At 42.8% G+C, this 21,335-nt stretch overlaps 1 protein-coding gene across 1 annotated transcript in view; it reads right to left on the bottom strand.

The window, feature by feature from the left end:
• Nucleotides 1-2,189: 2,189 nt before the first annotated feature.
• syt3 (synaptotagmin III) overlaps nucleotides 2,190-21,335 on the bottom strand; it is a 30,565-nt gene continuing 11,419 nt past the window's right edge. The window contains exons 3-12 of the mRNA XM_058653723.1: nucleotides 18,871-19,266; nucleotides 17,718-17,826; nucleotides 16,960-17,136; nucleotides 12,817-12,943; nucleotides 10,216-10,434; nucleotides 8,832-8,952; nucleotides 7,398-7,569; nucleotides 6,533-6,662; nucleotides 5,791-5,885; nucleotides 2,190-5,371 (exon numbers count right to left, since the gene is read on the bottom strand). Of these exons, the coding sequence (XP_058509706.1) occupies nucleotides 5,796-5,885; nucleotides 6,533-6,662; nucleotides 7,398-7,569; nucleotides 8,832-8,952; nucleotides 10,216-10,434; nucleotides 12,817-12,943; nucleotides 16,960-17,136; nucleotides 17,718-17,826; nucleotides 18,871-19,266 (1,541 nt within the window). The 3' untranslated portion in view covers nucleotides 2,190-5,371; nucleotides 5,791-5,795. The remainder of the gene's footprint in view (nucleotides 5,372-5,790; nucleotides 5,886-6,532; nucleotides 6,663-7,397; nucleotides 7,570-8,831; nucleotides 8,953-10,215; nucleotides 10,435-12,816; nucleotides 12,944-16,959; nucleotides 17,137-17,717; nucleotides 17,827-18,870; nucleotides 19,267-21,335) is intronic.

Raw genomic sequence — 21,335 nt, 5'->3', positions numbered from 1 at the left:
CCCACACATCTATTTTGACGGAGCAATGTGGCCAAATTAAACCGACAGCATGTCTCATGAATGTTAGTGCAAGTGTGTATGTGTGAATATGCCTTCGTGGGCAACCTTTCACTTTGCGACTGTGATGCTTTGTGCTGCTCGGAGGAATATGTGTCTCGCTGCTTTGAACTTCAACACAACCACACACAAACTGTCAGCAGTTGCCAAGCAATTACAGAGAGCCTGCATTCCACATCTCCTTTTTGGAAAAGTACAAATATTTTCTTTATTTAATTTTGTTAAATATGAATGAGGGATATAGCTGGTGCTTGATGTCTGCGTGGTCCAGGTGGTGTGGGGAAGACAATCAGTCTCCTGACCGTGGTGTCCAGCTGGGATGCTGAGGTCCAGATGGTCTGCTCACAACAGGTAATCACAGCCAGCATGCTGATACACTGACATCCACACAAATGGTTAACCAGAACTACCCACAGCATTTGGAATGCAATGATAGTAACCTCCCCTGCCAGTCTCTGGGGTTTTTTTCTATTGAGTCTGGCACTGGTGTTGTGCACTTCAGGTAGTGAGTAATGAACAGAGCTTAACTATGGATTTTTTTTTTGCCTCCATTTCTTAAAAGGCTGGGTTCTCTAATTTATTATGTAAAGAATAACTCAAATTCTTCACTTGCTACCACACAGTAAGTGTCACAGGGTGTTTCACAGAAGTCACTGTTTGTAAGGTGAACACTATTAAGTTCTTCCTTGAAAGCAATTTATAGAGAAGGTCAGATTCCAAGGCCCAGCTCCCATATTAATACTGTTCCCCCTGCAGAGGCAAGTACTTTAATACTACAAACTGACTTGCATGCATCAAATTCATTATTTTGAAAGGTTTGGGGTATTATTTATAGAGATGGAATAAAAATGTTCAAAGGTGTGTGTGTGGCATAGTAAGGCGGTTCATATAGAAGTCACTTACTTTCCTGAAAACTTTGGTCACATCATTATTATTATTATTTTGCATTTTTTTTTCCGGTCAAAAAACCTTATAATACCAAAGTAAAGCTGCTGTATTTATCTTTAATGATGTGATGGATTTCATTATGATAATGTTCTGTATAATAATGAGATATAGTAGCAATAAGAGCCAAGGCCTTGCTGTCAGCTGACTTTAAATAAATCCCTTCAGCGTGAAACAAACAGCTCTATATTGCACCCTCCCTTGGTCTCACACTCACTACCCCTCCCTCCCTTTTGCTTCTTTCAGCTCACTGAACTGAGTGAAATGTCTTTCAGACTAAATGATTTTTTTTTCATGGTGGGAAAGTTGCCATGGAGACAACATCCCCCCCCCCATCCTCCTCCCAGTTTTCTCTCAACAGTCAAGAGCATTAAAGCTATGCTAACTGGTACTCTGTCATGTGGGTGTGAGCATGTGATCACTGTGTGTGTGTGTGTGTGTGTGCTCGTGTTTCCCTCTTCTTGAACTGTTAACACCGTGAGTATGCTGCAGGTGCCCCATGATGAGTGTGTCTATATACAGAGCTCTCCTCCTCCACTGCCTGTCTCCACGTCGACACACATTCTGCATGCAGCCATCGCCTCGCCTCTCCAGGTTTTCCCATTCGTGTCCTCCTCCTCCACCTCCTCACTGGCATTCTCCCGTTCTTCATCCTCCTTCATTTGTTTAATCCTCTCCTACTCCTCCTTCCCTGTCATCCCCCTGCACATCTGAGCTCGGTCTTCCTCCTCTCACTGCTTTCTGCTGAAGATTGCTACCGGGCCTCTTCCCATGAATGGGAGATAATAGCCACATGACAAATACTCATAATGAGAGTGTTTTAAAAATAAAGGGGGAGACGAAACAGAGGCAGGGAGGGGGAGAGATGGAGAAAAGTACACAGAGCAGGCGTCCATGCTCCATTTTGCATTTAGGCAAAACGCGGCCACAATAAAGAATTCATGACAAAGTGGCTGAATAATTATACGCGACTTAATGCACAGCAGAAAGTCAGAGAGCTGGGTGATAAAACAAAAAGTTCAGACTGCTTCTGTCCAGGTGAGCCAAATATAGACACAGATGTACATCTGAAATATCCAGAGCTTTGCATTTTATATAGAGCACACTGCTTAGCTTGTGTGATAGTGCTTTCTCTAGCTTCCCTTCCTCCAGAGCCACTGGATTAAAGGACGTCAAAAACACAAGGCTGGATTATACATATCCTTTATTTCCTTTATCATTGCTTCAGTCATACTGTTACACATTCACCAACATCCTGCATCCTGATACAGCTGTCCCGACTGAAACAATCTCCCCTGACTAAACCCCCCATTCAAATTCTCAGCATAAACCAATAAAAAAGTAAACCTCTTGAATAAATTATATATAAAAAACAACAGAAAATCAAAAAGAATACCAATTTGAGAAAGATAAATACAGCATAAAACAATGTTATTTCATCATTGTTGTTTTTGACCACATAGATAAACAAATGCGAGGTCTCCACTTAGTTGTCATTAGTAGTATTAGTATCAAGTTCATTGTCAGATTTTGCTTAAAGCATCTCTTATATAATTTTTCATTGTATCAAGTTGACATCATTCATGTTAATATAAGCATGCAAACATGTTTCCCCATGACCATTCAGAACTGCACTAACATGAGAAGACAGTGAGAGGAGGAGAGTTGAGGAGGGAGGAGGGGGGGGCACAGAGGAAAGAAAGAAAGAAAGAAAGAAAGAGCAGATGGAGCAGGGGATGGTAGAAAAAAAAGAGTGAGAGATGAGCAGAAGCAAGGGTAAAGACAGAGACAAAAATGGAGGGAGATGGGGGACAGACAGAGGGAGGAGGAGAGTGAGGGAAAGTGCTGGTTCCACTATGAGTTCTGTAATCTATCACCAGGCTGTAACACAAGGGCTAAATAGGGTAGACACAAGCAGAGAGAGAGAGGGAGGGAGCGCGAGATGGTGGCTGGGAAAGAGAGAGAGAATTATGGGTCCTTGCGACCAATGGATCAATACCATATCTACTTATACAAGCTGATCAATAACACCCCAGGTGACAAACCACATCGAGTACTTGCCGGGTATTATGCAGGTCGTGTTCGCCTTCCAAATACCTGTTTAAGCACACCAGTAAATCTCACTGCAGTTCCATGATCCAAAGGTAAAAGAAAAAAGAAATAAACAAAGTGGATCCCTCCCCTAAAGCAAACACACACACAAACACACACACAGACCTCTGTGATAAAAGTGTGTGTTCTTGTGTCAAACAATGAGAGGCAAATGGCAACGACAGCAATACTGTAGTAGCTGTAGTGAGGTGTTGTCCCGTTTGTTTGCTGAGGTTACAATAGTAGCAGTGACAGACACGGCTTTATAGGTCTGTATCAGATTACATAGGAAGTGTAGAAGTTCCACGACGCACCTATTCTCTCACAACACCTCCTCCCTGTTGTCTTGCTTAAAGGGGATCTAAATTTGTCATGATCCGTAGGCCGTAACAAATGAGCCTCAGATGGGATTTTTTTTTTCTTTCTTTCTTTTATAAGCATTCCCTTCTGGTAAATTGAATCAAAACACACCCAACAATTTAATTTTCAACAACTGTGCCATCTGCTTTTTTTTTTCCCTCCTCGCACATACAGTACACAAATTACTGAAAGAAGTACACGATCAACACAGTTACTTACATCAGGCAAAGGGTTAGAGAGGAAAGGAGGGTAGAATGATTGGCAGCTGATTTCAGAGACGACATAGACAATACAAACTAATGTCTATGAAAGACAAGTTTCCCCACCTAGTGCAATGAGGCATGTAAAGTACACACACATACATACATACATACACCCAAAACGTACTCTCACACACACTCGTGGACACACAAAAATGGTTTCTTGTAAAGACATGGGACACGTTTGGCTCTGAGACAAGCATTTCAGTCCCTGAATGCCGGGGGGGGGGGAAGTGAGGGACGTGAAGACAGAAAAAGGACGAGGGAGGCGGTGAGCACAGTAACGTGTCACGCACACTGTCACAGAGACACACACATACACGCGCACCCACACACACACACACAGACACGCACAAATACAAAACAAACACTCACAAACACACTAATAAAAGCAACACAGGTGTGTGTGTTCTTCTTAAGTCTTGTCAGGGAAAGTATGTGGAGATTTTTGAAGAGACGTTTCTCAGTTGAAGGTGAGCGATGGTTGTCGTGAGAGAAGGAAACAATAAGTCCCGGAATGGTAGAAAAATAAAATAGAGTGGTGATATCTCTCCCTGGTATACGTCCTCCAGCGAGTACACTCCAATCTGATGCTGGTCCAGTCCTAAACACAGGCTGTGTTTTTCAACCCGTCTCGTCCTATTTTAGGAAAAATGTGCCACTTAGGCCAGAAAGCTGGGGGCAAACAAACAGTCCGTGTCTCTCTTTAGCTTATACATCTCATCATTGGTGGACAGTATAAAAAAAAAATAATGGCATGAATAAAATCCTTTCCTGATGGTTACATTTATACTCTATGACACAAAAGACACATCATTCAAAAGAATAAAATCTGATACAGACGAGCACCATGAGGACTGTGACTAAAAGCATGACGTATTGGGACACATTTTTAAGGTTGTGTTACATGCTTAGACCAATGAGTCTGTTCTCATTTTTTTGCTCCTCTGACATCAATAAAGACCACTGGATGCTTCGTTGTCATTCCTCTGGGGAAAATAAGCGAGATAAGTCCAAAACCAGATTGTGAGGAGCCTGGGAAAGGCGTCCAAAATGGCCGGGAGAATCCTCCATGGATGCTGTGTCTGTTCTATACAGGAAAAAAAAAAAGTGTTTTCCAGTACGGTATGGCATATGCTGGACACACGGTGATTTTCTTCTTTTCTAGTCGGTACAAGGGCATGAACCTTTGGTCCTGGTTGACGTGATGATTCTATGATGTTCTGTCTATTTTTCCTTTTTTTGTTTGTTTTCAAGAGAGAAAAATGTGTCACGTCACACTCCTGCTAGATGAGATTCTACACTAAATCTGAAACACACATGAACTACGCACATACTGTAATCTCGTGTGTGTGTGTGTTCCCGTGCTAGATCCCAAAATTACACCTGATATTCAGCCCCACTGTACCAATTAATGTCCACATGTGTTTGGATGTGTGTAGCCTGTTGCTCGACGTGTCGACCGTGTTCGATGTTGTTGTTTTTCCCGGGCCAGATAAAGACAGTGCAGGACGTGGAGGATTCATTAGCAGGAGCAAAACAGCGAGTAGCAGTTGGACACTAGCAGTGTCCCTGTGTCTCTCTTTCTTTGATGGAGAGAATTATTCACAGATGAGAGGAAAGAAAGGAAAGTCTGGAGCTGGAGAGACAGTAATGACCTGAAAGAAGAGGGAGTGAGGGAGAGGAGGCAGATTAAGCAAGAGAGACAGTACTGGGGGGAGCGAGAGAATATATAAACAGTATGCAGCAACCGTATGTTTGGGGGGAGGAGGAGGGGGGAGGGATTACGTAACCTACAATATCTAGATTATACAGATGCGTTTTTTGCCTTGAGCTCCCACATCTGACAGCTCCACAGCCTCCACTTTATCACACACTCACAGTGAGGTCGTGCTTTTAAAGGCTCCACCAGTTTTCTCGTGTCAGTGTGACGAGAGAGCATCTGCTGCTCAGTACATGGATGTGAGCTTCACTTTAAGGGTCCATTTTTACAAGGTATCTATAGACTGACACGCTGCTGACTGGATCATGTGTCTTCACAAAAAGACTAAATAAAAAAGAATCAGGAGAGACTCACAGTTTTTAATCGGAGTGAGGACTGTCCACAACGATGTGTGGCTTCGGGGAGGATGTTGCAGCACTCTTCGACACAAATGTACCAATTGCTTTTTCCTGCAGGGAAAGAGGACATTTTATGAATGATGCAGTGTCGTAGATGAATTACCCAACAGAGTATAACTCATAATTAATTTTTTCTCTCCACGTAACATCCTATTCTGCGTGGTAAGTGTTAGTGGCTTTAAAAATTAATTAAATTGAATTGACCTTAAAATAACTATACATTATTGCATATTGTATATTATCTGTGCACATGCTGCGTGCTTCACCCAGCGATTCCACTGAATGTCTGTGTTCTATTTTTTTGCGGGACAGGACGACAAACACCACATTACAACATTAAAAGCATTATTTTCAGAATAAAAGCTCCCGTATTGTAATCATCGTTTTGTCTCCATTATTTTGCTTTTGTTGTTTTAATAGATTTAATGATTATATACATGAATACAATGTATTAATCTATACTGGAATATGTTTAGATATATATAAATATATATATAGCCCTCTATTGTACTACTGCTATTATTCAAGTAAGTTGATAGTTCTTGCTTTTACTATCAACCTCATTTGATAAAATCTAGTTGCCTATAATGTACTGCACCAGCCTATATATGGAATATAAAATGCAGTATGTGAGATCATACGTGTGATAAACACACACCCCACACACAAACAAGCCCACATTATAATACGCTCATTACCTCCACAAGCTGATGCCAGTGCTCTATTGGCTTGCGCGGATTGCCCAGCATGGATGCCCAGTGCTCTCTTCCTGGACCGTCAGCCTCGCTTCCTACACGACACATCCCTATAACCTCGTTATGACCAATACTATCAGGAATAGAAGCACGAGATAGACAGAGGAAGCCAGAGCACAGAGTCAGAAAGGGAGGGTTTTGAGAGGGAGAGAGAGAGAGAGCAAATAAAAAAAGCAGAGAGAGGGGGGAAGAGAGACGGGGCTTGTAATAAACAGGCATAGAGAGTCTCATTTATCAACCTTGGGTATTGAGAAAAGAGCACAGCAGCTGAGGAGGGATATTGAATAGCAGCTCACAAATACACAAGACATCGTGTAGAAGCTTGATGTCAGTGGGGGGTGGGGGGTGGGGTGGGGGGGGAGTGGGCAACAAGGACAAATATCACAGAAGCACACACACCTATGGAAGTGCCAAATGGAGGGCAGCCTAAATAACAGGGAGGTGGTTGCATCTGTACACAAACACATCAACCAGCCAAGTGTTGCTGTGAGTGGCAGACAGAGAAAGGCTGGTGGTGGGTCTGCTTCCCTCGTACACCATTAGCATAAGTCATGCTTATTCATGAGGTGCACGTCTTTGTCAAACAGGGAACATCCACCGCCAATGTGACTCATGAGGCAGCCGTCATTTTGTTCAACACGGGCTGCGACGCCGTCAGCGTCTTGACGACCGCGCTGCCACAGCAAACATTATGCTGCATGTGCAAACACACACGCATTCAATAAGGAGCACACTTCACAGCAATGATCAGTTTCATTTTCAAGTCCCCAGAGCATGCAACCATGTAATAACGGCACCGCTCGCTCACCAGTCATAGTCCATCACTGCAATGATGATGGATACGCTTTCTATATTTTCATTGGGAATGTCAAACACCAGCGCCTCGTTGTACGTGGGGTTCAGTGTGTTTTTCTTAATGGAAGTCTTCCTCTTTTTTAACCTTCGCCCGTCACAGACCAGGGAGGCCTTCACGTACGGGTCTGAAGGACAATCCCAGAGAGAGAGACAGAGACAGAGTTAGAAAGATGGAAAAGAAAAAGAGGAGTCATGTGTGAAAAAAAAAGAAGAGATGGGAGATGGAATAGGAAACAGATCATAGAAAATATTATAAGGAAGGAAAACCAGAGGCAGGAAGCACAGAGAATAAGATAAGAGGGAGGGGGAATCCCACAGAAACATGATCACAGTTATCTGTGCCTGCAACATAAAAGGTATGAAAATCAAGTCACCTTGACAAAGCTGGATTAGGAGCACAAAAGGAGAAAAGCAGCACCAGCACAGGTCGATTCACTTCTGTTAAACATTCAACATGTGCAGCTCAGTCACAGCAGCCGGAGGTAACACACACACACACACACACACACACACGGCCATCACTCAGTTTTTATGCTGCGTTTTTAAGCATCTTTCAGCTGCTTGCAATTATCCTGGGATCACTGATGGTACAATAGTGGCATATGGTCGTTATCATTCGGGATCTCATTTAGTCTGAGAAAACACCGCTGTCGCAAGTGTCAATACTTTCAAAGACGGGTAAGTAAAGAATAAAACATTTTCAGTATTAGCATCAGCAATCACATTTACTGAAATCAAAGTCTCAAAACGACTGTTGTTTGTCCCGTTTCTGCAGACTCACAGTCATTTGGAGTCACACCTGCAGCTACTTCTGCTTGCAACAAAAGTACGCAGAAGAAAAATTAAAGTGAATGTCACATGTGCGACTAATGAACTTTGCAGCTTGGGGTAGTAAATTCATAATGTATAAACTCCCCCAGATTCGCTCACAGAATGATCAATCTTGTAATTCTCAGCTCCTTCCAGGATTCATGTAGCACAGATTTATATTAATTTACTTTCCCCTATTTCCTTAACATGCTTTATGTACCCGTACTCCGGTGACTGATTTATTAGGTTTTGGGAAATCACACTGTAATCGAATAATAATTAGAATGAATGCAAAGTTTTCCAGGAAAACAGGCTTTGTAATTGTAAAGAACCCAATGCAATGTGCTGGATTGTATCTTTGTGTCTTTTACACATGAACATACTATAAATCAGAATAAGATATAAGCCTAAGAGAAGACTGGAAAACAACATGCATCATTCACCGACAGCTTTTATAAGATATGGCGTTAAAAGCATTTTTTTTGTCACGCTTTCCTTTTAAATGAGTTTTTCCAGTCGGGCTGCCTGCTGAAGGTCATTTTGCAGCATGACATGCGAGAGCTTGTTAATCTTTTACCTGAGAAGCCGGTCAGGTCCATGGCTTTGAGGTTGGTGGCCTTGATGATTGTAGCAGTGAGCCTGCCAGCGGTGGGCAGGTAACACAGCGAGAAATTAAGCTCCCCGAGATCGGCCTTCTCCTGTGGATCACCCCGCGCACACACACACACACACACACACACAGAGTGAGTGAGTGAGGGTTGAGAAAAGGAGCAGGGACACTGTGATCTCACATACACACATGGCGTCAGAAACCGAGAGAGAAAGTGAAAATCGCTAATAGGCAGACGCCGAAGCCTTTGGATGATTGTCTGTTGCCTGAAAAGAGCTACTGTACAGACTGTGACTGATGACGGACAACAGCAGGCGTCCTAATGTGGACAGGCAGAGTGTTTAGACGGAGGGACGGAGCCATCACTGTAAATGAATCATATGTCAATCTGTCAAAGACCCCCCGAGTGAAGGAAAGTGTTAAGTAGAGCTGACGATTCTCCAGGCTTTTTATGTCACTGCCTGCACTCCCGTCTACTGATCCTCTCACAGCCTGTGGTCTCAGTGGCACCGCGGTAATGACACCGGTGATATTCAGGTCACACTGCAGCCTGATGACTCCTCAGAGGCTCTGAGCCTCACTAATCAATACCTCCCAAAGCGAAGCGGTGAAATACACTGAGACGCTGATATTTAAACTTATTTAATAAATGAATCGCCACTGCCAAAAACATTTGAAGACTTTGCTCTATCTAATTTGCTAATAGCCTTCTATGAATATTTCATATAAATCTCCTTGGACACAGTTTGATATAAAGTTTGAATGTGGCCAACAGTTCCTTTCCAGTAATCCGTCTGAGCTGGTTTTTCACCAGACTCGGAATTAATCTATACTGCAGGCAATTTCTAGTCTGCGCTATTTATGTGCATCCTCTCTGCACACGATGTGACTGTACATCCACTATCTTCAGGCAACAAACAACAACTTGTAGTTTCCTAAATTTCCAGTTTATGTTTTGCTAAATGAAAATCAAGACATTTTTGAATGTACTGAGGGAAAATAAACCAATGCGAGCCACCTATTTTGACATATTTATATCGTCCAATTAAAGAGGCTGAATTCGACAAACATGACCACACGAATACTAAACAGTTAAGTGTATTTCTAATGTGTAAATTCTAAAAAAAACAACCTAAAAATCGTGCTTTTGAAAGTGAAATAAAAATTGAAGGGAGTCACAGAAAAAAATAATAATTTTGATCCAGAATTTCGGAACCCATGCGTGATTTGCTCGATTCAAGGTTCCATTTCTCACAGCCTCAGTCCGCTGATTTGCGACTGCAGCTGCCAGCGTCGCCTTAAACCTCGTTTAAATGGGATCTAATCTAATCTAGCGCGGGCATCTCCTTACCGCAGTGCCCTCTACGATGTCCCTCCAGACAGGTTTGTCCCCACTGCCCTCGCTGAAGTCCAGCAGGTTGTCCACCACTACCTGGCCGATCAGGTCATGTCTGGAGAAGCGGTCGAAGTCGTACACAGAGAAATGCAGCTTCCTGGAATGTAGCTCATTCAGCGGTACGCCGAACTGAAATGTCTCATTGAAGATTGGGTTTAAGGTCTTTCTGTGAACCTGAGACGGGGGAGTGGGAAAAAGACAAGAGTGAGAATTTATTACATTTTGACGTTACATAAGACACATATACGTCTTTCAACAGGAAGGTTTGAGGGCAGCAGCAGGTGGAACAACATCAACAACTCACTGTAATAAATTGTCTCTAAAAAGTAATGGATTTTACAAACACTAAGGATGAGCTGATACGATACTCGGCATCAGTCCGATACTTGCAAAATCTCTGGATCGGATATCAGGCGGATTAGACTGTAAAATCCAATAGAATCCAAAAATAGCTTCACTATGCACACGCTGTAACAATGAAAATAAAGATCACTGTTCATTTCTTCTGAAACGACCGTGTCTTTCTTGAAGTACAGTCACTGAATAGTTTTTCATGACTGCAGTGGTCAGCCCGGGGTTTTTGGACCACCACATTTTGTATTTTGCTGGTGTGAAAAAAACCAAACATATTTCGTCTCTATTTCCTCAACCAAACAAACAGTGTGTGGACGCGCCGTCACAAACACAGAAAGTGCCGTCAAAGTGTGTCATGTAGCTTTGGACTGGGACTCAAATATAGCCATCGGCGTGAAGGTCTGATCCACGGAAACCACACTTATCAGAGGCGCACAGAGCGGAGCTGCAGTTGGTCAAAATATGCTTCTGGTAAAGCTTAAATTCAAAGCTGTGAATTTAAAATGTTTTGGTGGTGAATCTTTAACCTCATATTTGAGTTGCTGTTCTGTTCGTGTTTTCTGTTTTTTTCTGCTCCTGCAAACCGCAGTGTTGAACACAAACGGGCATCATTTCCTGTAAACCACAGCCTGTCTTTAATCGTCACACAGCAGCAAACACAGCCTTGTTGTGAATACAAAAGCTTTTGATTATCCTAAATCCCATTATTACACGTGAACATCATGACAATGACTCATCTATGTCCTTTGAAAAAGAAAACATGTCAAGACACAGACTATTCCAGAGGGTTTGATTTATAGTGACACCACATTAACTAAAATGCCCTTGGGCAATAAAATTAACCTCCATCACACCAGCTGACCTTGTTCCTCAGCCAGAGGGAGAAAAGTAAATTTCACCTGTTCAGGTGGGATGACAAATTAAATCGAACCTGCCGAAATGAAATAGAGACCATTAAACTAAATTTAAAATCCAATATTTTGCTCCCAGACATTTACAAGTTCTTTCTAGAAAATGCTTCCTATAGGAAAGTGTTTTTATTCGAAACTCCAGCTCAATGCTGCCTTTTCTGTCTCGACTGATCATTTTAAATCAGCCAGATGAAAGCGGCTGTGGCGGCTATAACTTCCCACAAATCACGTTTGAGCACATCGCAAATTTGTCACACATCTTGTACTGTTTGCTGGTTTACTGGTGGGATTAAGATGCCATAAAATAATCTGGTATGAATGTGGTCACGCAAAATAAAGACTTTGTGATCATTAGAGTTGTGACACAGTTTTTGTCACTCTGGCTTATTAGCACTTGATGATTATTACATGTTAGCTCTGGATTAGAGAGAGACTGATGGAGATGCGGTGCTTTTTAGAAACGGGAAACACAAAAGGTCTAACATCTTAATGGAGGTAAAGTCTATTTCTCCTCTCTAAAGTGGACGGGATGAATAAGAGCATGAAAAGTACGGGTGCTGTAACAGCTCCATTATAATAAGGACACGACTGAAGTTAAACAATCGCGCGCGCTCTGAAAAAAAAGCGGGGCAATGTCATGCAAATGAGCGCAGCATTCATGCTTTTCAATGGCTTTTGTGGTACACAGGATTCAGTCACACAAAGAGCCTAAACCAAAAGGGAGACATTTCAGACCTCCATTATTACTGAAACCCTTTGGATCTACAGTAAATTCTGATCCATTTCAGCTTCAGGATTTATCCACGTTTTATTCTCACACTGTACAAAACCACAAGTTATATTTATGGATATACAACAGAGCACTACAACTCATATTTTTGAGGTGCCTTGAGCTTCTCCACAGAAAATAAATTTGAAGAGAGATTCTTTTTATTTTTTTCTCTCTTTCGTTGAGGACTAAGGGTATATTTCTCGGTACAGAACATCTCAAAATGTACTCAAATATTGACTCAACTGTCCTCAAACACCAGAATAATACACAGGAGTTTAGTATCAGTGCCCTGTAATAGTCGGAAGCACATTATCTTGAATAAATTATGCTCCAGATTATATTTGATCACCCGAGTGAGACTGTAACGATTCCCAGGGAGGAGACTGGATCATCAGAGCAGGAAGAAACAAGCAGGAGGGAAAACAGCAAGTCACAGATGATGACGCTTTTTCTTTGTTGTTTTGTTTTTCACTACCTTTAAGTTTAGAATAGTGTGAAGATAGTACACGTGTGACGCACCTTGGTCTGGAATTTCTTCTTCCTGTCTGGCAGTAGGTAGATCTTGACATAAGGATCAGAGAAACCGTTGGCGTCCTTTGCTGGCAGGTCCAAAGCTTTCAGTATCTTCACCACCAACTGCTCCGTACTGACGCACAAATACACAAACAGAACAAAAGAAACAATATATTAGACGAGTAATGTGGTCGTAAAAGGGGAGGGGTGGGGGGTGCATACATTTAGACAAAAACTCAACCCAGACAGGATCAACCCACACTTACAAACACCTGTGCAGGACACATATGCTCATCACAGCGTGGGTGGTGCTGTGTCTCTGGAGCAAACGGAGAGACAAAAATTGTGTGTGTGTGTGTGTGTGTGATTGTGCGTCATTCCTGCAGCTGTATCATGCATGCACCGTGTTCAACGTGAGCACAGATGTACGTTTAGTGAGAGGGAGTCAGGTTGAGGCTGAGCTCATTAATAATGTTTAAACAGCAAATAAAGAGGTGTTTATTGGTATGAATGGAGAGGACAAAGATGATTATCTGACTAATCAATCAACAGGTTTTTTTTAATGGCAAAATAGCTGTAGGGGTTTGGACTGATCATCATGAGCCATTAATCAATAATATAACAAGATATATTTCACTAATAATCATGGTTAGCACCGGGTTCGCGACCCAGTCGGAGCCAGGACCTTTCCGCATGGAGTTTGCATGGGTTCTGGGTTCTCCGGTTTTCTAATTGGATGGTTGTTTGTCTCTATGTGACCCTGTGATGGACTGGTGTATGTCAGCTGAGACTGAGTACGTACAATTTGATCAATACTGCACTGAGCGTCTAAAGCAGGTGGTTGACAACCTGGGGGTCAGGAACCCCACAAGGGCCAGCACCTTCCGGGAGTGGGAAATAAAGTAAAGCATGTTCACTAGTGTGTAAACTCAACATCTTTGGACTATTTAAGTGATTATCATAGACTGTCCTGACCTTGAAATGTCTTTTACTTTGTAATTAAATCTTTTCTGAAACATTTCAGTGCTGCTTATTTTATGTGCCAGAAGGTGGATTTGGGTTTCCTGGGGGGGGGGGGGGGGGGGGGGGGTCCTCATTCTTAATGTGCTCTTTCATTGACAAGAAAGATTACATAAACACTACACCTGAACTGTACTTTCTGGGACAAATTTTTGGCATAGGATAAAAATAAAGGAACAAAAAGGCTGACTTGCCCTTAAAGCAACAAAGCGAGCACATATGCACGTGTAAGCACTGCAGCAGAACTATTTAGTCTTTTTCTGTCACGCACACCTGAGCGATCTGACACACACACACACACACACACACACGTCCACATGACGGCCCCCTCCACAGTTACGCCTGCATCTCACGCACTGTTTATTATGTATTTAATCACCAGATGAAGATGAAGACGGCTCGGAGGCCTTTAATCAGACCTCGTTAGACTGGTGTCTCACTGTGTTAACCCGAGTGTCAGCACTTCATCAGGGGCTTTAGGAGAGCCGCGTGAACTTTGGGGGCGGAGGAAGGATCAACGGGGGCAGACAGAAACAGTGACCCCCGCATGTAACATCTGCTGCCTGTGTGCACGAGTCACAAATAAGATGCTTGTTGACAATACAGCCGTGGCCAATCGCAGCACTCGTTTACCTCTGCGTCACATCTAATTAAGTCAATTAGACAAACATGGCCACTCTGCAATCAGAGCAAATCAGGGAGGTGATACACAGAGCAAACTGCAACAGGAAATTACAGTTACAGCCGAGCCAGATAAATATTTGAACTAAAAAACCCTGACCAATTTAATTATGTATCTAATGATCATTTAATCCAGTATAATTTTGTGACATGCTGGTGGTAGACTACTGCCACCAGTTCACAGATCTACATAAATGGAAATGACAGGAAGATCATTCATTAAAAGAAAAATGATGATTATGCATTTTCCTGCATTAGTTACTTCTTTTTCCCCCCACACACAATTGCAGAGACATGCTGCACAGGACATATCTATTATTGCTCGAGCACAGAGCAGAATTCACAGCCTCATTCCTGGTAGACAATGCCCGAAAGCTAGCTGCAATTCCCACGGTGGAAATGTGTCAGCTTTTAATGGGATCGTCAATAGAAATGCCTTTCCCAGAGGATCTGAGGAAGATTGACATTGTTGTTCTGACTGCTGCTCCCAACAGCAGGGGTTTCACACATTAACATATTCTTCTTATCACCAGGCCAAGCGCGAACACACCTCCACGTGTATCTTGCCCCACACACATAAGCACGCAGTTGCCATGCAGCTTCATCTCTACTAAGCGTCTTTTCCCTCTCCCTCCGTCCTATACTACTCTCACTGAAACACTTTCCCTCCAGTGTAATGACAGGCGACTACAGCACGACATCAATTATCCTGTGGCTTTATAAATGGGGGGGGGGGGGGAAGAGAGAGAGAAAGACACATGAATAGTTTTCATCATTACCCTCCCTACCAATACAACCCTCCTGCTAATTCTCCGTGTCTGTGACTCCGGCTATAACACAGTCTACTCTTATTATGTGTTGACAGGGGCTGCTGTTTAAAGTGGCCAGCAATAAATAATTCATGACTGAAACGGCCTCACGCTCCCTTTCTTTTCTGACCATCAGCACTTTCGCCCGTTGTAATGTTTCTACATGTCAGGGCGAGCAGGAGCGGCGAGCTGCCAGCTGAGCCACAGACAGTGAGCTGCACACTCTTCCCCACAACACACACACACACGCACACGCACACACACACAGCCCCTCATTTACGCTACACACATTCATATCCTCACCGTCTCTCACAGCATGACACCGTCCAATTACTTATGCGGACCGAATTCTCCAGCACAGAATATTTAATGGAGAATTGTCAAAAAGAGCAAAATGAAAGAAGCGACAGTAAATCTGAGTCACATCGTAAAGACACTGCTGCGTCACTTATATTTCTTATATGTTCATTAATACAGACGTTGAGCTACACCTTGTTTATTTGTTTGTTGAGTCCAATGCCCAATGGCACAAAAATCCACTTTTGTGTTGTGTCTACTGAGGAGGATAAACAAAAATGGAAGCGCCCGCCCTCTGTTCTTCACCATGAAGAAACTCAGGCATCAGTGAGAGTTTTGCAGCCGTCGAACTCACAGCGTTTGAAGAACTGCGATCAAAGTGGTGCAAAAAAAAAAAAACAGTCGTATCAACATTCAGCGGAGACGTGCAAAAGTGCAGCAGTTCCATCCATAGCTGGATTCATGAGACGGTGCTCAGGTCTCATTTCCAGGTTTACCGACTTGGTGCAGTGCTCTGCCATCACTGTGCCCACAAAATCCTGGACTCATTTATTTTCATTTTATTTATTCATTTATGTATTTTTCAGGGTGAAGCTGGCTCTGTGATAGAATGGTGACGGTACATAAAAAAAAATAGGCATAGGTAGACACCGTCTCTCAAGGTGAATTTTGGCACAAAGCATCTAATCACTGAGCTTCAAACTCTGCAGCTCAGTGAATCATGGTTTTAATTTCTGTTTCATCTGTTTTCATTTGTGGGTGAATGTGTCAAGTTAATGCCGTGTTTTCCTCTCAGCGATAACACTTTTACATTTGCTACTTCTTAGATTTAAGCGTCTGACTAGCTTCACCCTGGTCAATACTCTGTTGTTGTGTAATATGGTTTAAAGGGAAACAAGCGTCATTGGTAGGAACTAGTATGTCCTGCTCTCTCAGCCCTGCAGCACAAAATGGCTGTAGACTCCAGAGTATCATGCTATGTAGTCACCATTGTTCAATGTCAGTCCAAGTCGACAACAATTCTTCATTTACTTTCTGTGGCGAGTGTTGGAGTCTTAAATATGCAATGAAAAATGATTTTGTGGATCCAGCAGCGCACAGAAAAGCAGATTTGTTCTAACAAAGAAAAACTTTAGTTTTTTTGGTGTGCAGTTTTGCAGACAGCAAGTCAACGGGGGCTTCACACACAGACACTGGTGCAGCATCTTTAGCCTAACCTGGCGGTAATGTACTGGGGCCTCAAACTTTATATCTACAAAATGTTTCTGGAAATGATTTATTAATGTTGCAATGCAACAGTTTTACAGCGCGAGAGTCGGGCGATGTGGTGGTGGCGGCTTACTTGAAGGCATAGCGCAGGAGGAAGCTGATCTTGCCGCAGGTGTCGCCCTGTTTGCCTTCGCCCTGGTCGCCCTTGGGTCTGTAGAGCTCCGGTTTTATCTGCCCAATACAGGTCACCTGCTCTTTCTCCTCGCCGTGGAAATCAGGACTGGAGAGCTGGTGAGTCATCGGCTTGGGCCTAAACAAACAAATAAGAGCTCAAAGGGTGAATATTAAATGAAAAGCACACACATACACTGCTGTCCAGCATCTTAATCAGAGATACTGTGAGTGGTAAAACCATCAAAACAAGTTTATCACTTGTTTATAGTGCAGTTGTTAAAAAGTAGACACCCTTTTTACATCTGCGTGCATTGTAGTGCAATCAAATGAAGGCTAGTTGTATGCAAAATGCAGCTTACAGTAATGTTGCTTCATAATGTGCTGCATGAACCACAGAGAATTATTATCTGACACTCAGCCTCATAAAAGACATGCTGTTCAAGACCAAAGGTCGAAGCCATTTTATTTTTTTATTCAAAAATATTTTTCCTTTTTACAGAAACCAAAATTGTGCATTAGACGAAACAAAGATTAAAGCAGCATCCTCTAGTTAACACAAAACAACATTTATTCAGGTAATGTCCTTGTGTACTTTTCAATCAAGCTCTTCTCAGTACTTATAAAGAGTGGCTTCATTTTAAAGGTCGGTTCTGTTTTTATTCACACAACCGTAAAATAATCCATACACATGTGAGCATACACGTCCAGTTTACTGACCGAGGGGTGACCTGCTGCTGGGAATGAGCGTTGGGCAGGTCTTTTGGGGGTTGGGCTCCACCCTCTGTGTTGGGCACGTCTGGAGACGTCTGACTCAGCTTCAGAGTTCCTACCAGAGGATGAAAATGGACAAACGCATTTCTTTAGTTAGTGCTGCTGTGGAGTCACACGTTGCAGTGGCTCTGACAGCGAAAGCGAGGTGTCTTTCCTGAAACCCGGAGCTGCTCAATGATTGATCTCATTGATTGATCTCATTGATTGAATTAGAGTGATTTAACAGCAGAGAGAAGGGAAGAAATGACCAGACATATTTACAGCGGCAGAACATGAGCCAGCATCAAAGGGATACAACCCAACTGCAATAAAGACAGCGGGCAAATATTTGACGGTGAGTGATGATGAACAAACTGCATCGGCACTGACAGCCAGCATAAATACAACAACAACAAACTAAACGCTAAAACATTTTATTGTGATAGTTGTTCTTGGTCTCATTGTCCGGGTTGGTGTTGACTTTAAGTGGCTGAGTCAAACTATGTTTTATGTGTTTGTTTAAAGGCTGCGACTAATTATTTAATTGATTATTGCAGGTGAAAAATATTCATAAAACTTGCAATATAATCATATATTGTTGAGGTTTTTTCTTTATGATCATTGCTCATTGTTTGGGCAACAAACTTTAATAAACCTGAATGATGAAGGTGGATATTTAGCATAAGATGAGGCAGATGTCCTTAGTTCGCTAACACCAATGCAAAGCTAAAAACAAATTCAATAAATAATAAAAGATTATGAGATGGCCATTGCCACCTTAAAGGAGATTGTACGTCAATCTGTGTGTTTCTAAGATGCAATATGGTGCCAAACTGTTGTAATGCATTGTGTTTTTAATTAGATTTTTTTTTCTGCATTTTACTTTGGTAAAACTGTGCGTCTGTAGCTGAACTGAGAGGGAAAACCCATTTATATGTTCACTAATGGTCAGCATCCATCACACTGCTGCAACACAGATAAATTATTTTTACTGTATGAAGGTAAATGTATTAAATTCTGTACCGTGAGTATATAAAACAGAGAAATTAACGGCCAAGGCATTACATTACTCTCACAGTCACACGGGGGTACCAAGAGTGTCTTGTGTTGCTCTTCTCACCAGCGTTGTTGGGGTAGGAATCCATGTCCAGGTATGAATGCTCCTGGGTCTCATTCGGCCCCCCAACCACAACTCCAACCTCCCCTCTCTCCAGCCCTACCAGGTCAGAGAAGTGGGGGTGATGCTGGCCCTGCTGACCCAGGGTGGGGTAGAGCGAGGATGAGGAGTGGCCCTCCTTCCTCTGCAGCAGCGGGGGTAAGAGCGACGAGCCCCCTGCACCTCCGAGGTTTCCAACACCGGCGGTTCCAGGCAGCAGCCCCGACGTCAGACTCAAGCCTCCGCCCTCCTTGTCCCGCCATGGCAGCCAGCAGAGCTTCCACGAGACGAAGAGGGAGACGGAGAGGAGGACGATGCCACAGAATGTCACAATAACAGACAGCAGACTGACAGAGATCTCTACAGATGGCCAGGAGAGAAGGTAAAGGACAGAAGACACAGAGGTGCTTTAATTTCATTATTACAGTTTTGACAGAGGCTACATTCATTACCTGGGCTAAAATCAGATTTTCGGGACTTTCTGGACCCAGCAATCTGATCATGGATTCCAATTTTCAAAGCAGATTTGTGTCAGATTTGATCAGCATGTAGATCTGCAACATGTTTGAACGGTCATATAAACATCTGCAGGGTTTTTTGTCCGTACGCATGTGCTGAGCGTGGCAATGCGGCAAAATCAAACAATAATGGAGGAGAATCTCATCCTCTAGGACTAAACCTCACCCACAAATTCACTGTGACAGCTTCCATTTCTAGATTTCACCTATGCTGGGCCAATAAAGGTATACTGTGTCTCATTGTATCACATATATATCAACACTACAGCACATCATATTCAGGAGTTAAATGTTGGCAAGCAAGTCCAGCTGCCCTACAGCTAACTCCTGAAGATGACTATGACCTGGAAAAAACTGAGAAACTCCACAGACAGAGTCATGACAGTGTCAAATCTGATCTGAAATGAATCCGAGAGAAGATAATCAACAACTGTCAAAGAAATCTAAAAAGTACAACCCACATGACCTCTTGATCACGTTGAAGGATAAAGGCAGTTGATCACCACAGCCAATAAGATTCATGGCCTCTGAAACAAGATTCTTGGCAATCCACCCAGCTGGATCAAAGTAGTGTACGAATCAACCAGCCGACAGAAATACAATGCCACCCATAGTGCCACGCTGTTAGAGTAGTGTCCTACCTTTACACGTTTATTGTAAGATAAATAGTCTATCAATCCATATACATATAACCCCTTTACACACACACACCATCATCAGCACAATATCTACAAACCACACATCACGGAGCAGGAGGGGGCCCCTGCAGACGGTATTAGTACGTCCCATATTTAAATCCTATTCTTAAACTGGGGCAAACACTGGGAAGAGATGAGGTGAAGTGGGTGGGGTGGGATGGGTAAGATAAAAAGGAAAAAAATATATAAATAAATAAAAAACACCAACGTCTTCCTGCATTTCCTTCTAATCATGAGTTTTTTATTCTGTGACGGCTCAAGGATTGCGTCTTGGGGGGTGTGGGGCCTGGGGATGTAAGGGTGGGGATGTGCTTGCTTGAAAGGGGGTGGAGTGTGACTCATGCCAATGAAAAAAAAAGTGGAGGCTACAGAATAAAAAAGAAAATGTGCTGTTTCAGCACCAGACTGCTGGACAGTTCCAGCAACAGCCTGTGTCAAAAGAGGCAGAAATGAAAGCAGCAGTCAACAGCTGGGGGAACGACTGCAGCTTTCTTGGGGGATTTATAAGGACACGTGTTGCAGCCTGTGATACGGTGAATTCATTATGAATTCATACATTCGTAAATACTACAAATCTTCTGTAAATCCTTATAGATACTTGAATAAATAGTGTCAGACCACCAATTGACTACAGGCCCCAGAATATGAATATTCATAGTTTATGATTAGCTGAAGACTCTTCATGATGCTGTGTGCAGATATTTGTGTATACTTGCACTGTATAGCTGAGATTCTTCCCTGTCACCATCTTGGACCGCATCCAAACTGGAGCCACTAATTAACAATTCTTCTGCGGGCAGGCCAATCATTGCCTTAGTGTAGAACAGCATTTTTCATCACACAGAGGATGTTCTCTTCACCCACCACTCACCACTACTGTAGTCCCACATAAATGCCTCCTTTTCTTTCACCCCTTTTAGCTCAATTTACTCCAGTTTAGTGTCTCTATGGGATTTACAAAACATAGACAATTCATTCAGAGAACGGGGGGGAAAAGATGTTTTATCTGTAACAGGAGGAAAAAATGAAAACAGCAGTCAATCCCCCAGCCAGAGGAACATCCTCTGGAATTTGTTTCTCTTCCATCTCCGTCCACTCCTCCCTCACTTTCTGTTTCTGCCTCTATATACAATTCCCTCAAACACCTCTCATTCCTGGCTGTCATCTCCTCTCCCATGCTGTCTGGCTCTGCATGTTCTGACTTTATTCTTCT

This window comes from Solea solea, chromosome 16 (genome assembly GCF_958295425.1).
Source record: "Solea solea chromosome 16, fSolSol10.1, whole genome shotgun sequence".
Lineage (NCBI taxonomy): Eukaryota > Metazoa > Chordata > Actinopteri > Pleuronectiformes > Soleidae > Solea > Solea solea.
Note: the sequence above shows the minus strand (reverse complement) of the source record. Positions and strands in the feature narration are given on the sequence as shown.